The 24167-nt window shown below is 41.3% G+C and overlaps 1 protein-coding gene across 3 annotated transcripts in view; it reads right to left on the bottom strand.

The window, feature by feature from the left end:
- Window positions 1-962: 962 nt before the first annotated feature.
- LOC136852529 (uncharacterized) overlaps window positions 963-24167 on the bottom strand; it is a 30844-nt gene continuing 7639 nt past the window's right edge. For all 3 annotated transcript variants that reach the window (XM_067127247.1, XM_067127249.1, XM_067127248.1), the window contains 2 exons: window positions 10932-11157; window positions 963-8446 (listed from right to left, as the gene is read on the bottom strand). In XM_067127247.1, the coding sequence (XP_066983348.1) occupies window positions 8163-8446; window positions 10932-11157 (510 nt within the window). In that variant the 3' untranslated portion in view covers window positions 963-8162. The remainder of the gene's footprint in view (window positions 8447-10931; window positions 11158-24167) is intronic.

Raw genomic sequence — 24167 nt, 5'->3', positions numbered from 1 at the left:
GAAATTTAGGAACAGCAAACACCTCTACCTATGTAAGCATTACAAAAAGAATAGTGGTCAACAGCCACCATCACTCTTACTACAGTCAAAACTAGAGCAAGCAAATACGCCAATGTCTCATTCATCCAAACCAAAAATTCCTCCAGTGAAAAGTTTCAGCAACTTTAACCATGTGAGGTCCCCAAAACATATGCACAGGAGGCAGCTGAAGAAAAAGTGTGGCTATTTACCAAGTAAGTGGATGAGTTCCCCAGCAACTCACTAACCTGTTACCAAGCTTCACTGTTACCAAGCTTCAACAGCTGAACTAGCTTTCACTGAAAGTATATCTAGTTGGTTAAGCATCATCTCTTGTTCTCATTTCAGATACTAGGTGTCTAGAGAGGCATGGAGGATTTCAGATTCTTGCCTTATAATTTGACAATGTTTCATGGCATAATGAAAAATCAAGTTAATTAAGCATCCTTACCCATTCCTCACCTTGGATAAAGGCTATTCCTCAGTATTCTCACTGCATAATCGTCCAAATCAAACTTCCCTCTGTCCATCTTCTGTCCAAGCTGCTTCTTCACCATTACAAATACAGTAGAGATTTTACAGTGCTATATGGAATGCTACAGCATGTAGTTGTACAAGAGGATTTCATAAGATGGATATCATTTCTCTAAGGAGGGGGCAAACAGAAAATTGTGTATCTACTACATTTCTACTTATCCTTTTAACTAAAAGTTGATAATGCCACAAGAATGATTAGGGTATACATTCAACCAGAAGGTTTCTAAAGGTACATCCCCCCATTTGGGTAGGTCAAACAGAAAATTTGAATGGCTTAACCCAGATAAAGAGGATTTTCCAATGCAGATATGTTGACAAATGCATTTGGTTAATATACATCATGATCACAACCACAAGTACTGGCTTACCTTTTTACCAATTTTCAAAGAAAATTAAAACTGCATAAAGCCCTAAAATACTTTTAATATAGATTGCACTGATTTTTGCTTAAAATCAACTCTGGTGTGTAAATATAAATAAATTTAGTATCCTAATATTTTGGGCACTGAGTTTCTTTTATAACCTGACTTCTTTGCTGAATCAACCATCCCATACCTAAACTGAGTTATATTCTTCATATTACAAATATGAGGTCATAATATAAAACAGCCCACTATGTTAAGGTCTCAGAAACTTATACTAATGAACATCACCTAACATTTCACCAACATTTCATTTACATTGAAACTCTTTGCTTCCTAATTTTTTCAAATCTAAGGAAGTACAAAATCTTCCTTGTATATTTGCAGATTCTATAAACAAATTATTCAGCAATAACATTTCTTATCCTATACAAAGTATATTGTACTACAGGTATTTTGTACTAAACAAAATAAAGTATAGTACAGTAGACATTACCAAAACACTTGACCATAATTTCATTGAAAAACATCATTATATTTCCCTACACTGTAGTTGTATATGTGATATTTGTTTATGATCATTCATATTCCAACTGATAATACGAGAAAGATCCATTACGTTACATTTGGGTTTACATTTTACTGTACTAGTGTACACTATACATTTTGAGTTTGTAGAAACTTTCTTTAAAAATGTATATATAACGAAAATATATCGACAAATTTCACCTCATGGGCCTCCTTCTCTTATTATTCATGATATTGCTAATTTTTCCTAGTGGAGATGATTTACATATAACTTGCTTCCCATTAACTTAAATTTACACTTGACATAACAACCTACCCTTTTTAAGAGTAATTTATGTCTATCTACCACAGTACTATAAAATGGCAACAGATGAATAAAGTACAATTTGTACTGGTCAGTGATGTCAACAAACAAAAATTTCAGTGATATGAAAGTAAGTCCCATATATATCCCTGAGATATCCATTTTCAAAATTTTCTTATTAATCTAATTGCATATTAAAGAACTTAAAAAATCAGGAAAAATAAGGAACTGATTAAATTCGCAAAGCAAAATCTTAATTATAATATGCTGTATATAATTTTGATTTCATGGATACAGGCCTATTACTTTTAACTTGTCATACTGCCTGGATGAGGCAACCGAAGTACTGGAAAAGCTGTCAAAACAAACAAGGTAATAGCTAACCAGACTCTAAAATTACCCCTCTAAAATTAACCTTTCTTGAATTTCAAGAACTCTACTTTCTTATTTTTTCTTACCAGACATCTCTAGCTCTTAGAGAGAACTGCAAGTAAAGTAAATTATCAAAAATATAAATATTCAGCACTTCTTGTTTCACAATTACAAATTTTCTTTCTTTTACTATTGCTTCTACATTTACCTCCCAGCTATCTTCAGTTGATCATTTGTCAAGTTTATCTGAATGGGGTCACAACATTTAATGCCTCCAGTGTATAATTACAAATTTTTCTGATTTGTATTTTGTATGAAAATACAATTAAAGCTTTGCTTTCATTAGTATTTTTGGGGTACAGATTTCAACACATAATTCAGGGACAAAACCATGGCTCTCTCTCTCTCTTGTAGGTGTTATTTTTTTATCAATGTTCCATTCAGTTCTAGGCTAGATTTTGTCCCCTACACATTTAACAGCATCGAAATATCCACCAAGCCACATTTTCCTGCATTTAATATGAAAAACTTGTAATGCTTGGACTGCTTAATTCAAGTGACTTTATTTCCTTCTACTAAACATTTGGGAATGCTCTTCCTATTTCTGGTTTCTCAAATTCTTATAACTGTAAGCCCAACTTTCTTATTAAATAAACTTTTCTATATTCTTCAGACCTGGGCTAATAAAAGATTGACTGCTCATCCAACAGGCCTTTAAATTTAGACCAACCTCACCTAGTGTTCCACAGAACGGTTCTCCGAGTCTCTGTTGTTATTAGTCTATATACAATTGATGCAATTATTGTTGCGGTAATTTGCTCATAAGTAATACAACTTGAAGTAACTAGTAGCCTTATAAGATATATATGGTGGATCAGCACAGGTAATATTGTACTGTACTTGATTATTGCACATATTTAACCTTTCTAAACATGCAAAACCATATAAGCTCTCCCCTCAAGAATGATCATCTCTTGGTTAACATATCACGCTATTTGCAATAATACTTGAGTAAAATGAAATGTTGCCAACAAGCAGCTGAGTTTAATTATTTACAATAACACATCTGTAATCACATGCATTATGAGACAACAATGATGACTGAGGAATATCAATAAATACATAACAATAAACTAAACGCTTATTCTGAAATGACTTAGAGGAAATAAAATGAGGTGGGTGAAGAAAAATACGTATTTTCAAAATAAAATTGAACTTCTTCAAACAAACCCATTACTTTATGCCAACTTTATCTGTAGTAGCAGTCATCTTCACAAACATCTCAGGAGAGTTTTCCTTTCACTAAGACTGTATGACTGGTTTATGAGCATCCTTAGCAAATAACTTTAAGCATTCTTTGGCCTAAACAATGATCTACATTAATTGCTACTGAAAAATCTGACTTACTCTTACAGAAATTAAGCAATAGTGCAATAATTAACCAAATTCCCAAGATGGTAATTGCAAAAATGAAAACAAAAATTTACCAAGCAATGCAAAACTTGCACCTAAATAAATCAACACCAAAATATATAAAGTAATAGGCCTCATTGTGAGGGGAACCGAAAAATTTGAATAACTGAAATAGAGGGTTGGGAATTTGTTACACTAGAAAATATAGGTGAACAGCTGGCTGGATTTACAAATTGCTGACAAGTATGCCCACTTATGATGCTCAGGTAGAGAAAAAAAGGAGGAAGGGTTTAAATATTACTTAATACCACTCAATTTAAGGAAGACGACTCCTACCACAGATAAGGCTAACTTTATGTTATGAGTTTTTTGTTGAAACCAATGGTTGTCACAAAAGCACTCGATACACATCTGTTACTAATTAAATAAAGTTAGGAATCCAGGGCTTTCAACATGTGAGACAGGTTTCCTCAAATGAGAGAGGTGTGACTTGTATTTTGTTAACCTTGTATCAACTTTCATTTAGCATCTGGTGAGTAATAGCATTCGTGAAAGTAAGATAGTTCATGATTCATTTGGAAACATGAAAAATATAGCAGTAACTCAGCTTTTCTCACCACAAGTACTGAGATTGGAAATTATGCCTCACAGTAATGTCAAACTGTAACTCATGTAAATAAGAAATTTATATGAAAAAATTCAGAACACTATGAACAATCCAATCATTATCACATTAAAGTAGTAATAAAGCAGTTACTATAGTGTCTGGAGGCTGCTCATTTCTTGAATTAGCAATTAGAAACTTGAAAATCTTGTGCAGTTACTCTAAGGTTTAACTTGTATTCAAGCTCATTTTTAAACAGCTTTGTTATTCAAAATGATTTCATATCCTAATGTAAGGCTTAGAAAGTTTAAAAAAAACCTGATTATTTATTTTGGAATATCCTTCAGAAACAGCTCTCTAGCAAGATTGTAACCTATCAACAGGTACAAAAGGTGTAAGGGAACAACCACTCACCTGACTGATAACCCCACTTTTAAACTACAGTAATATCCTGTTGTATTTTGGAAATATATTGAAAAATTTTTAAATTCACTACAGTTTCAACACCAACTGGTCTCCTCTTCAGGTAATTACAGAATAATACAATAAAAGAAGGAAAGTTACAAGTGTTAAGAGGAAAAAATTAATAGCCATCTTCGGTAATTACCAAACTGCCACTAAAAACACTTGTTTAATATTCAGTGACCTGACAATCTTGTTAAGGTTGGCAGCTTGAATTACATAATAGATCAACAAACTTTCAAACTTATATTTACCATCATTTGAGTTAAAATTAGGTACTGCTCTAATGAGAATGAGGGAAGCTTCAACTATCTCCCCTTTCTGTGTATGTTTGTTTTAAGTAACAATTTACTCTTTTTGTCAATCGACACTATGGTTAGTTGATGATATGTGCATAAATAAATAAAGCATTATTCACATCTCCCCTTCTTATTGCACATCTATGCTCCCTCAATCGCTGATCATCAGATCTTCCTGATTCCCCTGTAATATAGACATTTTTACAATCTGCACAAGGTAATGTCAGGTTTTCTATAAATTTCATCTTTAACAGATAAGGATTTGCATGCTTTGGGATGCATTTGTCAGTAAACCAAATAGGGTACCCTAATTTCATGAACCTTAAAGAAATGAAAATTACCTCTTCACCCAAAAAACATAGGCTGCATATCTGTTATGCACAGAAGACAATTTAATGTTTTGTTTATGATAAGAAAAGTAGTGTATATGCATATTAAGAGTGAGTTGATTTTCTGAAGACTTTGAAAAGTACCCAACCATAATGAATATCTACAAATAACAATTTGTTATCTGATTCTCATTCAACTTGAAATTGTAAGGAGGGACATAAAGAATTCAACTGGTCAAAAAAGTCTCCTGAATTGTTCATCAGTTAATCTACAAATAGAAAAAATATCATCAACATACCTAACCCATGGGTGTTCACATTAATGATATTACAAAGTACATTAATTCTGGCTCAAAATGTTCCATGAAAAAATTAATAAGAACAGGGGACAGTGGGGATCCCACTGAACAGCCAAAAGTTTATAAAATTTACCTTTCTAGGTAAAAACATTATCACTAGAGCACATTCTTATAAGGTCTATTATTACATTGGATGGTAAAGGTAATACACATTTTCAAAGGCAACCAACTTTCTACTTAAAAATTCCAGTGTAACATCTATGTAAACCTTTGTGAACAAAGAGACAACATCGTGCTTACCATTTTTCCGTTTTCAAAAGAGAAGTTTTTAACCTTGTTCAGAAAGTCCATGTTATTTTATATATGTGCTACAGACAATGATCTTAGGTGAAGAGATACAATAGAAGCTAAACATTTCGCCAGATTGAAGGAAGGAGGTCCTTAGCTCAAAATAATGGGTCTTTATAGAACTTCTGGTTCATGTAACTTAGGTAAGCCATGTATATAAGGTAGCTTAGGAAGTCTTGATTTAAATTTCTTTAGCTCACATCCACTCTTCCGTGCCATTTCATCCAATTTACAATTTAAACTGGATTGCACACGGGTCAGTGGATTACTTCTCAATTCTTTTTATGTATCTTGATCATTTAATAAGTTCATAATTTTATCCTTGTAAGCACATCTATCCATGATTATGATCTTTCCACCTTTATTAGCTCTTGTAATCACTATGCTTTGGTTATCTTCTTCCCTCGCATACCTGACGAAACCATCCCAAAATACTCCAATCAAACTAGAATATTTATTCACAGGTGATAAACGCCACTTTTCCTTTAGCTACAATAATAAACGAGGGAGGGCTAGGACAGGGAATCAAGAGAAAATACTTGAGTATGTATAACTTTGGAAAAATACAAATTTTCTTATATATTTGTTAGTTTTTATTTCTATAGGAATACAAACTCTATCTGTTTAGGAGACGCTCCTTTGGTGGGAGGTTTTGTCTCGCTATTCTTAAACTGAGGAATATGCAAGGTTGTGAACTTCTGTCCTGTCCTGCACAGTCAGTGTTTACAACTAAAGACTGAGGGATAGTCAAAAACCCACCAGGAAATGCCATATTCTTGGTTGTGTACATGTATAGGGGAAAACATCTAATGCACAAAGTTGATAGGGCCCTGTGCCAGAGTTGAATCACTCTGTCAAACCAACTCTAAGAAAGTTCAGAGGAGAAGGGGAAATCAGTGTAAGTACTGTAAATAGCAATATCATTATCAAGGGATGCATGATTGTGCTCTATGCCCACACATCCTATTGTTAAAGAAAGGTCAAGTGAACACATCATCACACCCAAGTCCTTGGACAGATGATTGATTGTGCAGCACACCCACATCCCATACAAACACAAATATGGGTTTGGCTGTCCACAACTAAGAAGCGTCTTTTCAACTTAGCCCAATCATGAGCCTTAGGTGGGATGCAAAGTTGTCTGAAAGGGCCTGTGAAAGCTACACAATGGTTTTAGCAGCCACCACTGGGCCCAGGCCTAGGAATTCCCTAATAAAAAGAGAAAGGACTGTCGCTCTTGAACCTCTCTTTGATACTTAACACAGAACTTCTGCCTGAATGGAATTAGGTATAACTCTGAATCCTATGTGGTAAAACTGAGCAGAGTCCAGATGTATTTCCTCACTACAAGGCTGGAGAGTCAGCTCAAAGGACTTGAGGTCAGAGAGATGACAAGCTTGCCCTCTAGGCAGCTACTCTTAAGGGAAGATACAGTAAACAGTAGCACAACTTGACCAAAGTAGTGGGGAAATTACACCAACCATTCTAAGCTTGAGAAGGAGAACAGCGTGGAATCATCCTACAACTGCATGCACACTCAAGGTTCATGAAGAGGGAAAGAGGGAGTGGTTGTCATAGTCATGAGGAGATAAACAAAAGGAACCAAGACAAGAATGTCCATTCCTGAACTGATGTGTTCAAGAGGATACCTACAGGATATCTTGAGCAGAATCTAAATTCGTAGGCTGAGCATCTCATTTTTTCCTGAGGATGAAGGAAGAAAAGTATCCTGAAGGCTATGGTGAAGTTGTGTGAATTAGCACCGACATCTGGAGAAGACCAACTGGAAAAGACAAAGCTGTTACAGAGGACCGCTTGTCATGCAAGGCAAGTAAGAAAACGTTCCAGGTTTTCTTTGAGAGAAAATGAAAGCTGAAGTGTTCCATCCTTCAGCGGGGAGCAAGGCTATCGTATAACAAGGGAGGGTAAGGACATGATAGCTTCCTCCCACACACAGTAGGGAATGAAAACAAGTTGCAAGGATAGCAAGAAGTAGCGGTGGTGCTGTACCCATGTCTTTATCTCCTAAGGATCTCAAGACAGATTCTCCCATAAGTGAGCAGAGGCATTTGATTAACAAAGACCAAGTAATGTAACTTCTAAGACTCCAAACTGTAAATCCTCCTAGGGGTCAACATCCAATGAAGACATATTTCAGAATGACGGCATACGAAGTCAGTAGGGAAGAGTGAGGACAGGATGTGCTGTATTCAAGAGCCAAGATTCCATATTGAGAGGAGGAACATAAGAAGAATAAAAATAGGTATTGATTATGGAAGGAACATTCTTATGGGGGAAGTCCCTGTCCTATTCCATTCCCAGAATGTCTTTCACTCTCCCCCCACATTAAGAAAGGAGGAGTCCATAGTATACCAGACCTTGAATGATGAGGGAACTCACTGGAACATGGTGTAAAGGGAGATCCAGTACAGTATTGACAAAACTTCTGAACCGAAGCAACAGGGAGAATGTCATGGCAGAAGAGTAATGAATTCTCCATAACAGAAAGTCCTCTTAAAGACATCCATCTTCTCTGAGGATCCAATGCCAACTCCTCAACAAGAGACACCCCTGAAAAGTTAAAGAGATAAATGAGAATAAAGCATTACTGAGAAAGTTCCTTTCTATAGTTCCAGAGTTTCTATACCTGAAAAGGAATGAGGAAACAAAGTTTATGGGTGTTAGAGATAACTAACGGTTAAAAGTTTGAGGATGTAATACATGGAAAGATTGAAAACGAAGGGGAAATGTAAGCATGAAAAAATATAAAATCATATGGGATGCTCTAATGAATAATGCAGTTTGTGTGATACAGAAATTTTTATGAATAATCCAGTTTGTGTGACAGATAAATTTTTATAAGATTATACTAAAGGAATGTCAAAAGAAGGCCACCTAAAAAGCAAAAGGAATAATAGAAGGCCACCTAAAATGCAAGTAGTAACAGAAGGAGAAGAAGTAGTGCGAGTGCTAAAAGGAAAACTAAGAATACAAATGTCATGAGTGAAAGACAGAGCATCACATGTTTTAGATGTGGGAGAGGACACTAGAATAGTGAATGTGAATCGACTGGGAACATATTTTGTATATGGAGAATCCACTCCTAAAATAAAAGTGTCAGAAGGCCAGCCTGGTCAAGTGTTTAAATTGTGGAAAGTAGGGCACAAGCAAAAAACCTGAGACAGAACATTCTAGGAGTATGTGGGAATTGTGGTCAGAGTGGTCATTATGCACATGTGTAGGGAACCCCGGACCTGGCGTGCAGTGTGTAGCAGATGGGCCATGATGCTGGGGTGTGCTGAAAATTGGTGCAGATGAGGAATTGAATGAATGGTAAAAAAAAAAAAAAAGCAGGGGAATTCTATATTAAGGGGGTTCAACAAGGTGAGCCCTTGAACCTAGAAGGGATTATTGTGGACATAAGAGAGAAAGAGCACATGCAAACTGTTTGTCCGATGCTAAGTGAATTGGGGACACGTGTAAGAGCTCCTGTAGCTAAACGGAGTGTAAGGTTGAGAGAATTTCATAGGTTTGCTGGGAGCTTTGTTTGGTGTATTTTTTTATTTTTGTAGTGACGGGATTTGCAAAATTTTATATGATAGCGATGAGCATATGGGTAAGTATACGTTGATTGAATGTATGAAAGAGCTGGTGCTTACTCCATACAAAGAAAAAATCTGTGTGGATGTGGCTATGATGTGTGAGGCACGTCAGAAAGGACAGTATCAAAGAGAATATGCAAATCCACCATTGGAGATGGTTATGATCAACTGTGTGCCTTTACTGGTGATATGAAGTAGATCTGTGGCAATGGCTGTGATGGTAGACCATATGAGTAAATTTGTGTATGCTATGCCTATCAAGAATAAAAAGAGTGAGACTTTTGCAGATGTGATGAGTACAGTACAGTGATGTTTCTAATTGTGTGTGCATACACCAGTGAAACTTTTAAGTGATAATGGGCCTAAATTTACTGGAACAGCATTAGAATGCATGTTACATGAATGGGGTATGGTATATGTGTATTTGGCCATGAATATGTTCCCTCCTTACTTAGATTTTTGGATGCTATTGTGAGTGTTGCTGTGTTTATAATTTAAAGAGAACAAAGATACTGTTCCAGTTTTCATCATCAGATTCTTCCCTGACGTGGTTCTTGTTACAGTACTTTGTAATTATTTTATGAACCTAGAAAGTCAGTTTTTTTAAGTTAATAAGCTAATTTCTGTAACACTTAGCATCAGGTTACCATGTGGTTATATGTGTGTATACATATTATTACTGAAGCTGGTGTGTATACATATTATTACTGAAGCTGGTTTTTACAGCAGTCATTTTTTTGCAAACATACTATCTCTACAATCCACCCCGCAACAAGGTTGCTATAAAATAGAAACATAATTAAATATTTAGACACTTCTAGTATCCCTGACATACTTAAACAACCAACAGCACAGAAAACAGAGACGTCTTGATACAACATAACCAGAGAAAATCTGGGGTCATCAGTCATGAGTGGGCAGTTCCCCTACCTGCCAACCATTAAACAACAGTACCTCATTGCTAATCTTCAATGACCAAAGGAAACTCCTAAACAAATACAAGGGTCTGTATTCCTGTAGAAACAATTAGTTTAACATTAAATACTGTAATGTAACACAGTGTAGTACTGTATTAAAAATGTTCTCACACTGGGTGAACTGCAGATAAAATTTTATTTACAGTATAAATTATAAAATTTTTTATATAAACTATGCACTCATTTTACTAAAAAAAAACTAGTTGTCTTTCTTTGTTGTTCTACTTTTAGATAATGCTGGTACATCAACTTCATTTGATAATGAACTACGAAACAAAAATAACCAGAATAATAACAGTATCGTGCACATAACTGCATATGACTTCTTTTCTTCTTTTATTTCTGCTTGGGTCTTTTTAAATTCTTCATATCTTAATTTTGCCTGCTGTTTACGATCTAAATTTGATTCGTAATGAAGTTTTGACCACTCATCAAAGTTGTAAATAGGAGTTCTACCTGTAGAAGATGGCATCCTACCACGATTTTTACGAGATTCATAAAATTTTGAAGAATATTCTTCTGCTTCTTGTGGAGTTGCTGCTGTGTCTATATTATAAACTCCTTTGTCATACATCCTTCTTTTCTGAAAATTACCTAGAACCTCGTAAGCTTCCGTTATCTCTCTAAATTTAAGGGAACCATCATTTCCCTTGTATTGGTCAGGATGGTATCTTTTAGATAGGTCATAGTAAGCATTTTTTACCTGAAAAAGAAGAGAATTCAAATTTAGTGATGATCTGATGTGCAAACATTTATTAAAATAAATTTGTTTATATTATATTACAATAAGTTGTATGTTTGAAGTACAGTACAGTATATATTTTTATCAAAAGAATTTCGTAAAAATCAGGTTTTGATGAAGGAAAACCTATTTTGGTAACACTGTGAGTGCTCAAAAAAGAGTTAATTGCATGATCCCCCAGGGTTCCATACAAAAGACCTACCAATCTCAAAGAATTCTCTTGTAGTTGATCTCGGCCAGAATACTAGTGCTTGTTGGCACAATGATAGAATATAAAGGACTACCTTGGTTCTCCTTTCATCCTTCACACAGATGTGACAACAGAATATATATTGGCCATTTTCCTCATTACTTAAGCCAGGTCTGTGCAAGATAAACGTTCACCCCAGTCCAACACCTTTTTGTCAGGGTAAGTGGGGGGGGGTCAAAACCTGATTTTTTTATAGCGTAGCCACTGTTCATACTGAAAAGGAGGTTACAAAGGAATTTGACAGATGACAAAAAGGATTTTGACAAAGGAAAAATCTATTTCTGGGGAGGGGCCCGTGTCACCCGGTGAAATAATCCATTCAGCACTTATTTCTAGGTAATTCCGTTTGCTAGATACCAGAGAAAAGCTAAATGTAAAGCTGGGGTTACTACCCCAGAGCGAGCTCCAAGAAATGGAGTCGTATATGGTAAAGGGTGAGATTGTCACAATCACGGGACCCTGCCCTATAAAGATTCCCAATGTCAAAAGTCCCAACAGAGAGGTGCGATACAAGCCCATGCACTACTCGCGGACTGTACACAAGGCAACACTAGTCGCATTCATGTTAGCACCCACCCCACTAGAATGATGTTTACCATGGGAGGGAGAGAATGAAAAACAGGGGTGGGTCACCGGGTGACATGGGCCCCTCCCCAGAAATAGATTTTTCCTTTGTCAAAATCCTTTTTCTGGATCGGGGACCCGTGTCAGCCGGTGAAATAATAACAGAGAAATAAACATCATTCTTATGCTATTAAAGACTTTAAATAGAGACGTTGAAAACTAGGGGAGAATTCCACCCTGAACATTAGTAAGGTCCTCGAAATTCATGTAATGAAAATAATGTAAGTGGCCACCGTCTAAGAGCATGAGCTTTGGAATTGAACCTGAATAGGTTTGTATTAAGAAAACACTTGCTGCCTAATAGCAGACACAATATCTTTGCTCCCAATAAATAAATTCCAACAACTCGGATAAAATTTCAGTCCAAGATGAAGTCACACGTTGTCAATCATATTCTTTATTCCAGATACCCATAAGGTTTTGGCAACAAAGTATGGGAAACAACACAAGAACTTACGCATGTATTTTTACCTGTAATTCTTATATGACTCAACTAAATACTTTGCTGTGTCTGGCTGCAGGATTAGTGTGCTTTTCCTAGCAATATCTCAGCATGACCACCACATCAAGAAGGCCCCTGGTTTTCCACCAAGGCATCTATGGGGCACAGGACTTACCATACCACATACAGACACACAGTGTAGTTGAATTTGCTTGAACTCATGGCAATAGTGTTTCAGGAATACTGCCTCTGATTACCACCCTGTACACTGGGAGACTCCTTCAAAAGAAACATTTCCAAGGAGAGCCAAGATGTCATGCGACTTAGAAAAGGAGTGATGGTCTGCCTTTTTAATGAGGGACACTAAAATAATTCTCAGCCCATGTACAGAGCGTGGTTTGTTGGTGCTGAGTTCCCTTATCAGAATTGGGGATTTTCTCTTTCAAGGGTTCTCTTTTCTACAATTTTGTTTACCTGGTCTACTCCTAAGCACCAGGTATGTTGCAGCCTACATTAGATAGTACATACTAATTAAAATCCTCAATCATCTGAATTACTGTGCCAACTTTTATATAAAATAAGTATGCACCTATATACAATTTTAATTTCCTTGACAAAGCTATTACAAAAATATAAATTTAATGTTCCCGTAGGAAAAAGTTACTGTCGCAAGAATTTTCTGAAAGTGACATCACTACCAGCAGAGTAATATCTGTTATAGGTAGATCTGCAAAATGAATTTCCACTAACACTTGATAAAAGGCCCCCGATATTAAAGATAAGTGGAACTTTCTGTATCGTAAAATCCATTTAGTTTTGATCATCAAATTCTACAAAGGAAAAACTGGCTTATACTGAACGCCAGGCCTCAAAAGTCAAGCACGACTGGGAACTACTATCAAGGCTACATTTTATAACCAAGAAGTTTAGCTAACATAATTTCTGTTTCTGAGCAGCATCAAATTATCTACCAATAATAAAAAAGTTACCAACTAATGAGTTTCAATAACAAAATTGTCTAATATTATTGCATTATTGCCAAATATCGCTTTGTTAAGATGGGAAAACCCGGCACAGCACTTTAGCATAGACTAGTGATCTAATCCTAACTTCTCACCTCATGGGAGACCCACCGGCTCCCAATAAATATAAGCCTACCAGTTAAAATTTTAAGAACAAACTTTTCACTGGGTCTTACGCCTATGCACTTAACTTTCCTCTTTGTTAAGTTAAGTATACCTTAGTTTTACCAGACCACTGAGCTGATTAACAGCTCTCCTAGGGCTGGCCCGAAGGATTAGACTTATTTTACGTGGCTAAGAACCAATTTGTTACTTAGCAACGGGACCTACAGCTTACTGTGGAATCCAAACCACATTATAGCGAGAAATTAATTTCTATCACCAGAAATAAATTCCTCTAACTCTTCATCAGCCGGCCGGGGGAACTGAACTCTGGCCCATCGAGTGACAGTCTGAAGCTCAACCGACTCAGCCAACGAAGGGCTTTCCTCTTTGTTGAATTCTTCCATGGTGATGGGAATACAATCTCAGTAAAAATATCTGGGAGCGAAGCCCTGGTATGTACTTCTTTACCTGTCAACGACCAAGAGAGTAACAGGGAAAATGGCCGACATATGTGCTGTTGCCACATTTGTGTGAAGGATGAAGGGAGAACTGAAGTCACTGTAGACAAAGAGACAGAGCCCTCTGTCTTGAGTCCTTCATATTCTATCACTGTGCAAACAAGCACTATCCTAGCCGAGACAAACTATAGTATAAGAGAATTCTTTCAACATACAGTTCTTCTAACTTTTAACTTGGAACTAAGCATAATTATCATAAACATTTTTAGATATGTTTTCCATTTATGGCATTAGCTGTGAAAGAGTTCTTCCAAAACTTGTCATTTGCTTTTCTGCCTGAACTTCTGTCAGGTGCTGGTCTTCATATCCCTTTTCCATGATTTCCTGACCCTTCCAGAGGTCTCCATCTTGCTGCTGTTCCTTACCATTAAAATGCTGTAGTATTGTAAATAAAAAAAAAAAGAAAATATACACATAGCTTACAACAGTATTGAAATCTTGCATAAATCTAAGCTGTACAGTATTCATTGTTGGATGCACTACAGTACTCAAAATAAACTCTTTCCCTCACACAATTCTACAATAGCTTTAAATGTTTGCCAGCTAATTTTCCAGACTTGTTACTACAACAGGAAGCTCCCCTAACTTATCTGCCCAGGTGAGGTCCCAAGTGGCCCCCGATGTCAGTAAAATTCGGTGTTGTCTGAATTACTGGTAGTGGGATGACATGGGGTGCTTCCTTAGCTGGTTAGGACCTGGAGTGCAATGTTAGATCGAGGTGTTTGATGTATGGCCATCTAGTTCAGGTTAGGATGGGGGGGGGGGATTCCACTCGGTTTGGTAGGACCTAGCAACGGTTAGGTTAGGGAAGATAGGACTGGGAAGCATTCCTGTAATTTACCTTGTGACTTATGGCACTCTAGGTCAGGCAGTGAACCAAGTATTTTTCTGACAGCTTATCATAGGGCTTATACACTTTTGCCATTCCTGTTGAGCAATTCTTGGTTTCTCCTCCTTATATCCCCAGTTTTCCACTTGGGTCCCCAAAACAAAAGTTATGTACTATAAGCTAAGGGTGTATGGAAAAAAAAATTTGTGGTTTACATTAATAAAAGGTCAGAAATACATAAAACACAAGATAAAGCAATCAGAAAAATACAAACCTATTATCAGGTTCACATATTTGACAAACTGAAATACAGCTGACCCCCAGCATCTGCAGGGGATGCGTACCACTACCCCCGTGAATAGCTAAAATCCGCGGATACTTAAAACCCCTCTAAAAATGCTTATAACTGCCTATTTTGACAGTTCAAAACACCAAAAAATAAACTAAAAACGCTTATACCTGAATATTTTAATAGTTTTATCACAAAAAGTGCACTTAGTCACGAAAATGATATGAAAATACAGTAACAGGAGAATTTTCCGCAAATAATATGTACTGTATATATGTTCCACAAAGAAATCTGCAAATAGGTGAAGCTCCTCCCCTCTTCTTCTTGCCCTTACCTTTCCTTTGGGGGAAACAGGTTGACAAAAGGGACCCTGTGGTTCCTTCCGAGGAGCCGAAGAAGAAGGGGGCTAGACTTTGCCCCGAGTGACCGTTGAAGCACCAGACTTCTTCGGGTGGGTGAGGAAAGAAATAGCCTTACTCCCCGACTGGCAAAGACTCCTGAAGGTCAGATCCTCGCCAGAGCGTAGGCCCAGTTGTCAAGCCAAGACACCGCCTGGAGGGTCGACAGAGCCGTGCCCTCCAAAGCGCTCATCTCCGCTTGCGAGAAAAACGTGTGTTCCACCAAGAGCTGAGCCGACGTGGCACCGGGTGCCAGGCGAGTCAGCCCTGGTTCCACAACCTTCGTCTGTAGTCCGCCTTCAGAAGGAACGTAATATTTCTTCTGTCTCGGGAGACGGGGAGGCAACAACTTGGTAGCTCAAGACCAGCGAAGTGATGACGACTGTCCAGAAACTAAATCATTCACCTGATTGAGAACGATGTCCGCCAGAGGAGACCACAGGAGGCCAAGAGAGGGGTTGGGTTCCCTCCTGGCGGCGTAGAACTCCTCCAGTCTAGACGAATGTTCCTCCAATGGGGTTGGAAGCCGTTCCTCCAGGCCGTTGTGCATCTCTGGAGTGTCTGGGTCTCTCGGTGGGGGGCCCTTCGAGAGGCGGTCGTCCGGGAAAGCCCCACTGGCAGGTGAGCCCGAGATCGATCCCTCATCTTTGTCCCGCACTACGGAAGCGTACAACCTCCCACTCGCGTGGAGCAAAGGAGGGCCAGACGCCTCTAAAGCTGAGTGCCCTAGAGCGTCAGCTCCAGTAACTCTACCAACCCCTGTTTCCTCCCAGAGAATCCCGAGGAAGTCGAGGGGGTTAGGGAAACAGAGCAAACACTACCGTCGTGCCCGCTGGCATAGCCAGTGGCGGCGGCGGACCCCTCACGGTTCCCTCCCTGCAATGGGAGGTCGTGTGAGGGCCTGGGTGGACTGTCTTGTAAGGGCGAGAGACCTTTCTTCGGTGCCGAGACGGACGAAGAAGGCCGTGGGAAAAAATCTGACATCCCAGACGTCCCCGGGGGCGGAACGTCCTTGGTCACCCTCCCTGCCGGACCCCTATCCGACCTGGACAAGGGGGACGGATTGGGTGGGGAAGAAGCACATGGGATTCTCCCCTTCTCCCGTTCCGTGCCCAAGCCCGTGACAGAGCTCGAGCCCACACAGTCTCCTGAGGGGATCGTGCTTTCAGCGGCACGCACTTGGTAGACGCCGAAACGGAACCAGTCCGGGAGGATGGAGCTCCCGAACCATACGAGGGGGGTACCAAAGTGCCCTTCTCAACAAGCGAACCAGCAGTCCGTTTCCGAGGGGGGGAAGAGCACTGCCATAGCAGAGCGAGACTTCTTAGAGGGAGGGAGAGCTGCCCTCCCCTTCACAGCCCAATTGGGCTTAGAAGAGGAGGGGGAGAAGGTGGAGAGGAAGAAGACCCTGCCCTCCCCTTCCTAGCCCAGTTGGACTTAGAAGAGGGAGGGGAGTGGAAAAAGAAGACGAAGACGAGGATGACGATGAGTGTGAGGAAGAAGAAGATGGAGACGGACGGCAAGCCCGCTTCTTCTTCTTTTTCGTCTTGTCAATCAGGGATAATACCGCATCCCCCAGCATACCGACGACAGACCATACGGGGTTGGCGGAAGCAGGGGTACGGTCTGAAGCGGGAGCAACAGACCGAGGCGGGTCCCTTGGAGAGCATCCGCTGTCAGGAACAATCGGTGCCGCAGCAAACGCCTGACGATCCAAGTGGGCACGGGTATTGGTGGAAGCGAGGCGGGAGGAGTGAGAGCGTAACCGGGAGGTGGCGGAGTGACTGAGCAGACCGGACCGGCCAGCGTCGACACTGCGATGGCAGGGGTAGGGACTGCGCCATATGCATGATGCGTCCTCAGCAAAGTCACTACGCTCCTCAGCCGCACAAGTCCTTCCTTCTATATCTGGGTCTACGCAAGTACCTATCCCACTGCTCAGGGGACCAGAGCCTACACTCATCACATGGTACATCCACAGAACAATCAGGGGAATCCTTGCTCCCCTTACGACACTTCAGGCAAAGGGAGTGGGGATCGAGTCTGCAGAACAGCGAAAGGCACCACATTTTTTGTTCTTGCCAGGACAAATCCGGCGCCAAGGCTTATCTAAATCATGGGTTTGCGAGGGGTTAGCCATCTCACAAACACGCACAAATACACAAGATCACAAGTCTCAAACACAAAACAGGAACAAACACACCGTGAGGTTGTAGCTTTCGCAGCCAGGAAATGAAGAGAGCGCAGAAAACACATCCATTCCACACAAGGCCAGAAAGAGAACTGGTGCACGAATCTGGGCGGTTAGCACCGTGGGTTCCCCACTGTTGCCAACCTCATGCCCAGCTGGTAGTGATACCAACTAATGCCTTGTGAGTCTTTTGTGGCCTATGTTCAGCTACGCCGAAAGTATCCCATATGTAAAGGACCAAGGGTTTGTATTTGTGTAGGAGCAACATAAAATGATCAATACTGTCTCTAACAAGCTTACCCTATTTGAGTACACTCTAATTGCCCTATATGGCATAAAAGTGTCAAACTCATCACTACCTTTAAATATGGTCCGGTCTGCATTTAACAACCCTGAGAAGGAAAAAAAACCTAAAAATATATATTTTGAGGTTAATTGCTTCAAGAGGCTTTTACTAAAGACTCAAAAAGCTTTGGAGGCAAAAACTATACCCATCAAGGTTCCCAAAAAGAGTTACGGTGCACCAGGCACCTTAATTACACCCGACCTAAAGACCTCCTGTGGTCCAGGTTGTAAGCAATGTCTTATATAGTGTTACCTATAACATACGAAGACAAAGAACTACCAATTTTAATAGCTGGAACTGACAGCATTTAGAATAACTAGGAAACTAAGAACTTAATGAAGTTGCCTATAGAGGTGCATGCTCAGGAAATAACTCCAGCCCAACTCCAGAGGAGAGAAACTAACCACTGCCCCTGAAAACATTAGTGGTTGAACCTCTTGCAAACTTGAGGATAGATCCTCAGTCCACACCAGACAAACCTCACTCTAGCACAAGATGGTTATGGTGCCAACATGAACATCAGAATCATGTGGAAGTTTATAAAACTTTAGCAAGTGAAGTTTTAGAAAAACTTTAAGAATGAGTTCTATGGAAATATATTAAAGAGGCAACAGAACCCAAAATCAATCCTCATAAGACACCAAGGTACTACTAGGAACATCCTATATTCCTTGCATCCTCTTAAACTTGATAAGTATCTCTCCTCCAATCATATTGCTGAAAATGCCCGCCAAATCAGTCAGAAGACCTGTAAGTGGAAGCTAAATATTGGTAACTTTCTGTTCCAAGTCACGTATATGCCTACATTCAGATATGATATTTTTATGATAAAATAAAGTTTGTTCATACTTACCTGGCAGATATATATATAGCTGTATTCTCCGAAAGGGACCGACAGAAATTCAAAAACTTACGGCACACGCAGATGGGCCAGGTGGTTAGTACCCATTCCCGCCGCTGGGAGGCGGGCATCAGGAACCATTCCCATTTTCTATTCAGATTTTCTAGAAACTAGAACTACTGTCTCCTGAGGGGAGGAGGGCGGGTACTATGATTATATATATCTGCCAGGTAAGTATGAACAAACTTTATTTTATCATAAAAATATCATTTTGTTCATGACACTTACCTGACAGATATATATATAGCTGAATCCCACCATTGGAGGTGGGAAGAGACAGAATAGGATTTAGGAAACAAAACTATGTAGGCGATTGACGCCTTGGTTCCTTACCTGTTAGCATTGCTGACTTCGTGATTACTGTCACCCAAGCCTGCTTCTGCTTTACTAGAAAACTCCAGCGAGGTAGAGACCTATAAAGCTGGTGGAATCTAGATGATCTGTCAACGGGGGCGAGACCACAATGTGACTAGACCATATGACCTTACTTTGAGGGTAAGCGACAAACTAACAACCACCTGACCAAGCCTAGTTACGTCAAAAAAGATTAACATAAACTAAGGACTGGGGCGACCACCACTGGTGGAGACCCAACGACCATAAAAAACAACACATAAAATATTTAAAAACACACCAAAACAAAACTAAAGGAGAGGATGAGAGTCGCTTTCTGTTCCCAAGATCGTATTTATGAAACGTAAGGTCCCAGCGCACAGCAATTCTCATAGGACGTCTTCACTTCTGTGAGATAATGAGAAGCAAAGACCGAATTGCTTCGCCAAAAAGTGGCACCCAGAATGTCATTGAGAGACTGGTTTTTCTGGAAGGCCACTGAAGGTAGCAATGGCTCTCACTTCGTGAGCCTTAACCTTCAAAGTTCTCAAATCTCAGAGTCAGCACACTGGAATGGGCGTCTATGATGGTGCTTCGTAGAAAGAACGCCAGGGCATTTTTCGAGAGAGGTATATCAGGCCTCTTAACGGAGCACCAAAGATTGCTACAAGGACCTCTACAATCCTGGGTCCTCTGCAAATAAAATTTTAGAGCCCTGACAGGACACAGGGTTCTCTCAGGTTCTTGTCCAGTGATGTTCGTCAAGCCCTTAATTTCGAAGGACCTGGGCCAAGGGGAAGACGGGTTCTCATTCTTAGCAAGAAAAATAGGGCTCAGAGAACAGACAGCATCAGGGCCTCTGAAACCTATAATCTTGCTGAACGCTTGAAGTTCACTAACTCTCTTCGCCGTCGCCAGAGCAGTTAGGAAAATAGCTTTCTTGGTTACATCTTTGAAGGAAGCAGAATGTAAAGGTTCAAACCTCTTCGACATCAGGAATTTTAGAACTACATCTAAATTCCAAGAAGGTAACTTAGGGAGGCTACCTTAGACGTCTCAAAAGACCTAAGAAGATCATGAAGGTCTTTATTGTCCGATAAGTTCAGGCCTCTATGCCTGAAGACCATTGACAGCATACTCCTATAGCCTTTGATGGTAGGGACTGCCAGGTTCAAATCCTTTCTCAGATAAAAAGGAAGTCCGCTATCTGGGATAGAGAGGTCGTGGTGGAGGAAATTCCCTTAAGTTTACACCACTTCCTGAAAATGACCCACTTGGACTGGTACACTGCGCTGGAAGAGGCTCTCCTGGCGTTAGCGATCGCCTTAGCCACTGGTCTAGAAAAACCTCTCGCTCTGAGCAACTTCTCGATAGTCTGTATGCAGTTAGACTCAGAGCGGGAAGATTTTTGTGGTACCTCTCGAAGTGGGGTTGTTTGAGAAGATCTGTTCTCAAAGGAAGCGTTCTTGGAAAGTCCACCACGAGAGACATGACCTCTGGGAACCACTCTGCTGAAGGCCAAAAAGGAGCGATTAAAGTCATTCTCGTCCCTTCTGAGGCTACAAACTTCCTGACGACTTCCCCCAGAATCTTGAATGGGGGAAAGGCGTACAGATCTAGACCCTTCCAGTCCCAGAGAAAGGCATCTATTGCTAGGGCTCCCGGGTCGAGAACTGGAGAGCAGTAAAGGGGCAGCCTTGTGGTCCTTGAAGTTGCGAAAACGTCCACCAGGGGACGTCCCCAAAGCTTCCAAAGATCCTGACACACTTCTGCATTCAGAGTCCATTCTGTTGGCAGAAGCTGATGTTGTCGACTGAGAAGGTCCCGCACGGACATTCTCGACCCCTGCTACAAAACGAGTGAGAATCGTCACCGGCGAGAATGTGCCCATAGCAGGATCTCCTTGGCGATCAAGAACAGGGACCGAGAATGAGTACCTCCCTGTGTTTCTTGAGGTACGCCAGGGTCGTGGTGTTGTCGGAGTTGACTTGAATCACCCGACCTGCAACTTGATCTTTCAAGAACTGAAGAGCCAGGAAAATCGCTTTCAGTTCTTTTAGATTTATGTGCCAGGACACCTGTTCCCCTTTCCAGGTGCCTGACACTTCCTCCCCTAGTGTTGCTCCCCATCCCGACATGGACGCCGCCGGAAAACAACACTAGGTCGGGGCTCTGAAGATAGAGAGAGACCCCTTCTGCCAACTTTAAAGGATCGAGCCACCACCGAAGATGGTCCTTGACAGAGAGAGAGATCCTGAGAGACTCGTCTAAGTCCTCCTTGTTCTTCCAGTTGTCCGCAAGAAAGAACTGTAGGGGTCTGAGATGCAACCTCCCCAGGGAAACAAACTTCTCCAGTGATGAAATGGTCCCCAGCAGACTCATCCATTCCCTCACCGAGCATGTTTCTTTCCCCAGGAAGGCTGAAACTTTTACGAAGCAGTGCTGCTGACGTTCCTGGGATGGAAAGGCTCGAAAACCCGCTGAATCCATCCGAATCCCCAGATAAAGAATGGACTGAGAGGATCAGATGCGACTTCTCTAAATTCACAAGAAGTCCCAGGGACTTTGTCAGTTTCAAAGTTGAATGCAAGTCCTCCAGACACCTTTGTTCGAAGTGGCTCGGATGAGCCAGTCGTCCAGATAGAGCGAGATCCTTATGCCGGCAAGATGAAGCCACCAGGCAACGTTCCTCATCAGGACTGTGAATACCATAGGAGCTGTACTCAGTCCGAAACAGAGAGCTCTGAACTGGTACACTCTTCCCCCAGGACAAACCTCAAATACTTTCTCGACTGAGGATGAATGGGGACATGAAAATACGCGTCCTGTAGGTCGAGAGAGACCATCCAATCGCCTGGTCGCAGTGCATTGATAACCGACTGGGGCGTCTCTATTTTGAACTTCTCTTTGACGACAAAGTTGTTCAGTCTGCTGACGTCCAGGACTGGTCTCCACCCCCCTGACTGTTTTGGAACCAGGAAGAGACGATTGTAAAAACCTGGAGACTCCAGATCCAGGACTCGCTCTATGGCCCTCTTCTGGATCATTTCTTCCAGCAGATCTAAAAGGATCTGTTGCTTCTCCGGACGGTAAGAAGGCGACAGATCTCTGGGAGTAGAGGACAGGGGGTTTTCGAGAACGGGATCCTGTAACCTTTTTGATTACATTGAGGGACCAGAATCCGCCCTCTTACTTTCCAGGCTTCCGAAAACAGGAGAAGCCTGGCTCCTACTGGTGTCTGGAGGTGAGGAAAGTCACTTCTTGCCCCTTTGGGAAGAAGGGCTCCGCCTCTGGAGAGACCTCTTCCTCGCGAAAAGGGTCTAGAGGAGGAAGATCTCCCACGAAAGGGCTTCTGTCTCTTCGGGGGAAGTCCTTGCGAAGACGTAGAAGGGACACTAGGACGTCTGGAAGACTGAGCAAGGAGATCCTGAGTAGCCTTCTCCTTAAGGCTGGAGGCGAGATCCTTGACAAGCGGCTGGGGGAAGAGATGGCTAGAAAGAGGGGCAAAAGTAACTCAGCCCTCTGAACAGGAGAAACTGACTTGGCAGCGAAATTGCAGTACAAAGCCCTCTTCTTTAGGAGGGTTGTACCAAAATGTGAAGCCAGTTCATCAGCGCCATCCCTGACGGCCTTGTCCATGCACGACAGTACACTGGACAGCTCCCCCAGAGAAATAGAATCCGGACTACGAGTCCTTAAGTCCAAGGCCCCAAGCACCAGTCCAGAAAGTTAAAAACCTCCATAGACTTGAAAAGGCCTTTCAGATGGTGGTCGGTCTCAGAAAGAGTCCAAGACACCTTAGCTGAAGAAAGAAGAGACCTCCTTGACGCATCAACGAGGCTCGTAAAATCACCTTGAGAGGAAGAAGGAACTCTTGAGCCAATTTCCTCTCCCGTCTCATACCACATTCCAGCTTTCCCGCACAATCTAGACGGGGGGAGAGCGAAGGAAGATTTCCTTGAGACTTCCTATCTTCCATCCACGCATTGACTCTCTTGAGAGCTTTTCTAGTAGCCAGAGAAGTCTTCATTTGTAGGAAGTCAGAAGATTTCCTCACCTTCGAAGAAGCTAACTGCGAAGGAGGGGAAAGAGGAGCAGAAGGCTGAAATTTATCAGGAAAAAGCTCCTTAAGCATGCTAGCCAAAACCCGGTAGTCGGAGAAAGACGAAAGAGGGGGCTGTTCTTGTTCTGCAGAGTCCGACTCCTGAGACAAATCAGCCTCTTCGACAGGAGCGACAGGAGAGTCTTCCTGGGCTAGAGAGAGACAAAGACCTTTGGGTCCACTTCGGCCCAGAGACCTCTTCTCGTGGGAAGAAGCCGCAGAAAAATCCGGAACAACTCGTACAGGAGCGTCCTGCCGAGCGTCCTGACGAGCGTCCTGATGAGCGTCCTGACGAGCGTCCTGCTTCATAAGCAGCCGAGCGTCCTGCTTCATAAGCAGCCGAGCGTCCTGAAGAGCGCCCTGTCTCACAAGCTGCCAAGCGCCCTGACGAGTCCTGACGAGCGAGCCGCCGAGCTTCTTGACGAGTCCTGAAGAGCGTCATGCAGAGATCGGAAATAACGAAGTGTCCTGGGAGCGCCCTGCCGAACGTCAAAACGAAGAGCGCGAAGCAGGAGGAGAGGCAAGAAGAGCGTCTTGGCGCGAACTCTTACTAGCGGCAAGCCCAGCTGCAAGAGGAGCGTCCTGATCAACCAGCGTGTCACGACGGGGCAAGGAGAGCTG

Source organism: Macrobrachium rosenbergii, chromosome 25 (assembly GCF_040412425.1).
Source record: "Macrobrachium rosenbergii isolate ZJJX-2024 chromosome 25, ASM4041242v1, whole genome shotgun sequence".
Taxonomy (NCBI): domain Eukaryota; kingdom Metazoa; phylum Arthropoda; class Malacostraca; order Decapoda; family Palaemonidae; genus Macrobrachium; species Macrobrachium rosenbergii.
This window is presented reverse-complemented; position numbering and strand designations above follow the sequence as displayed.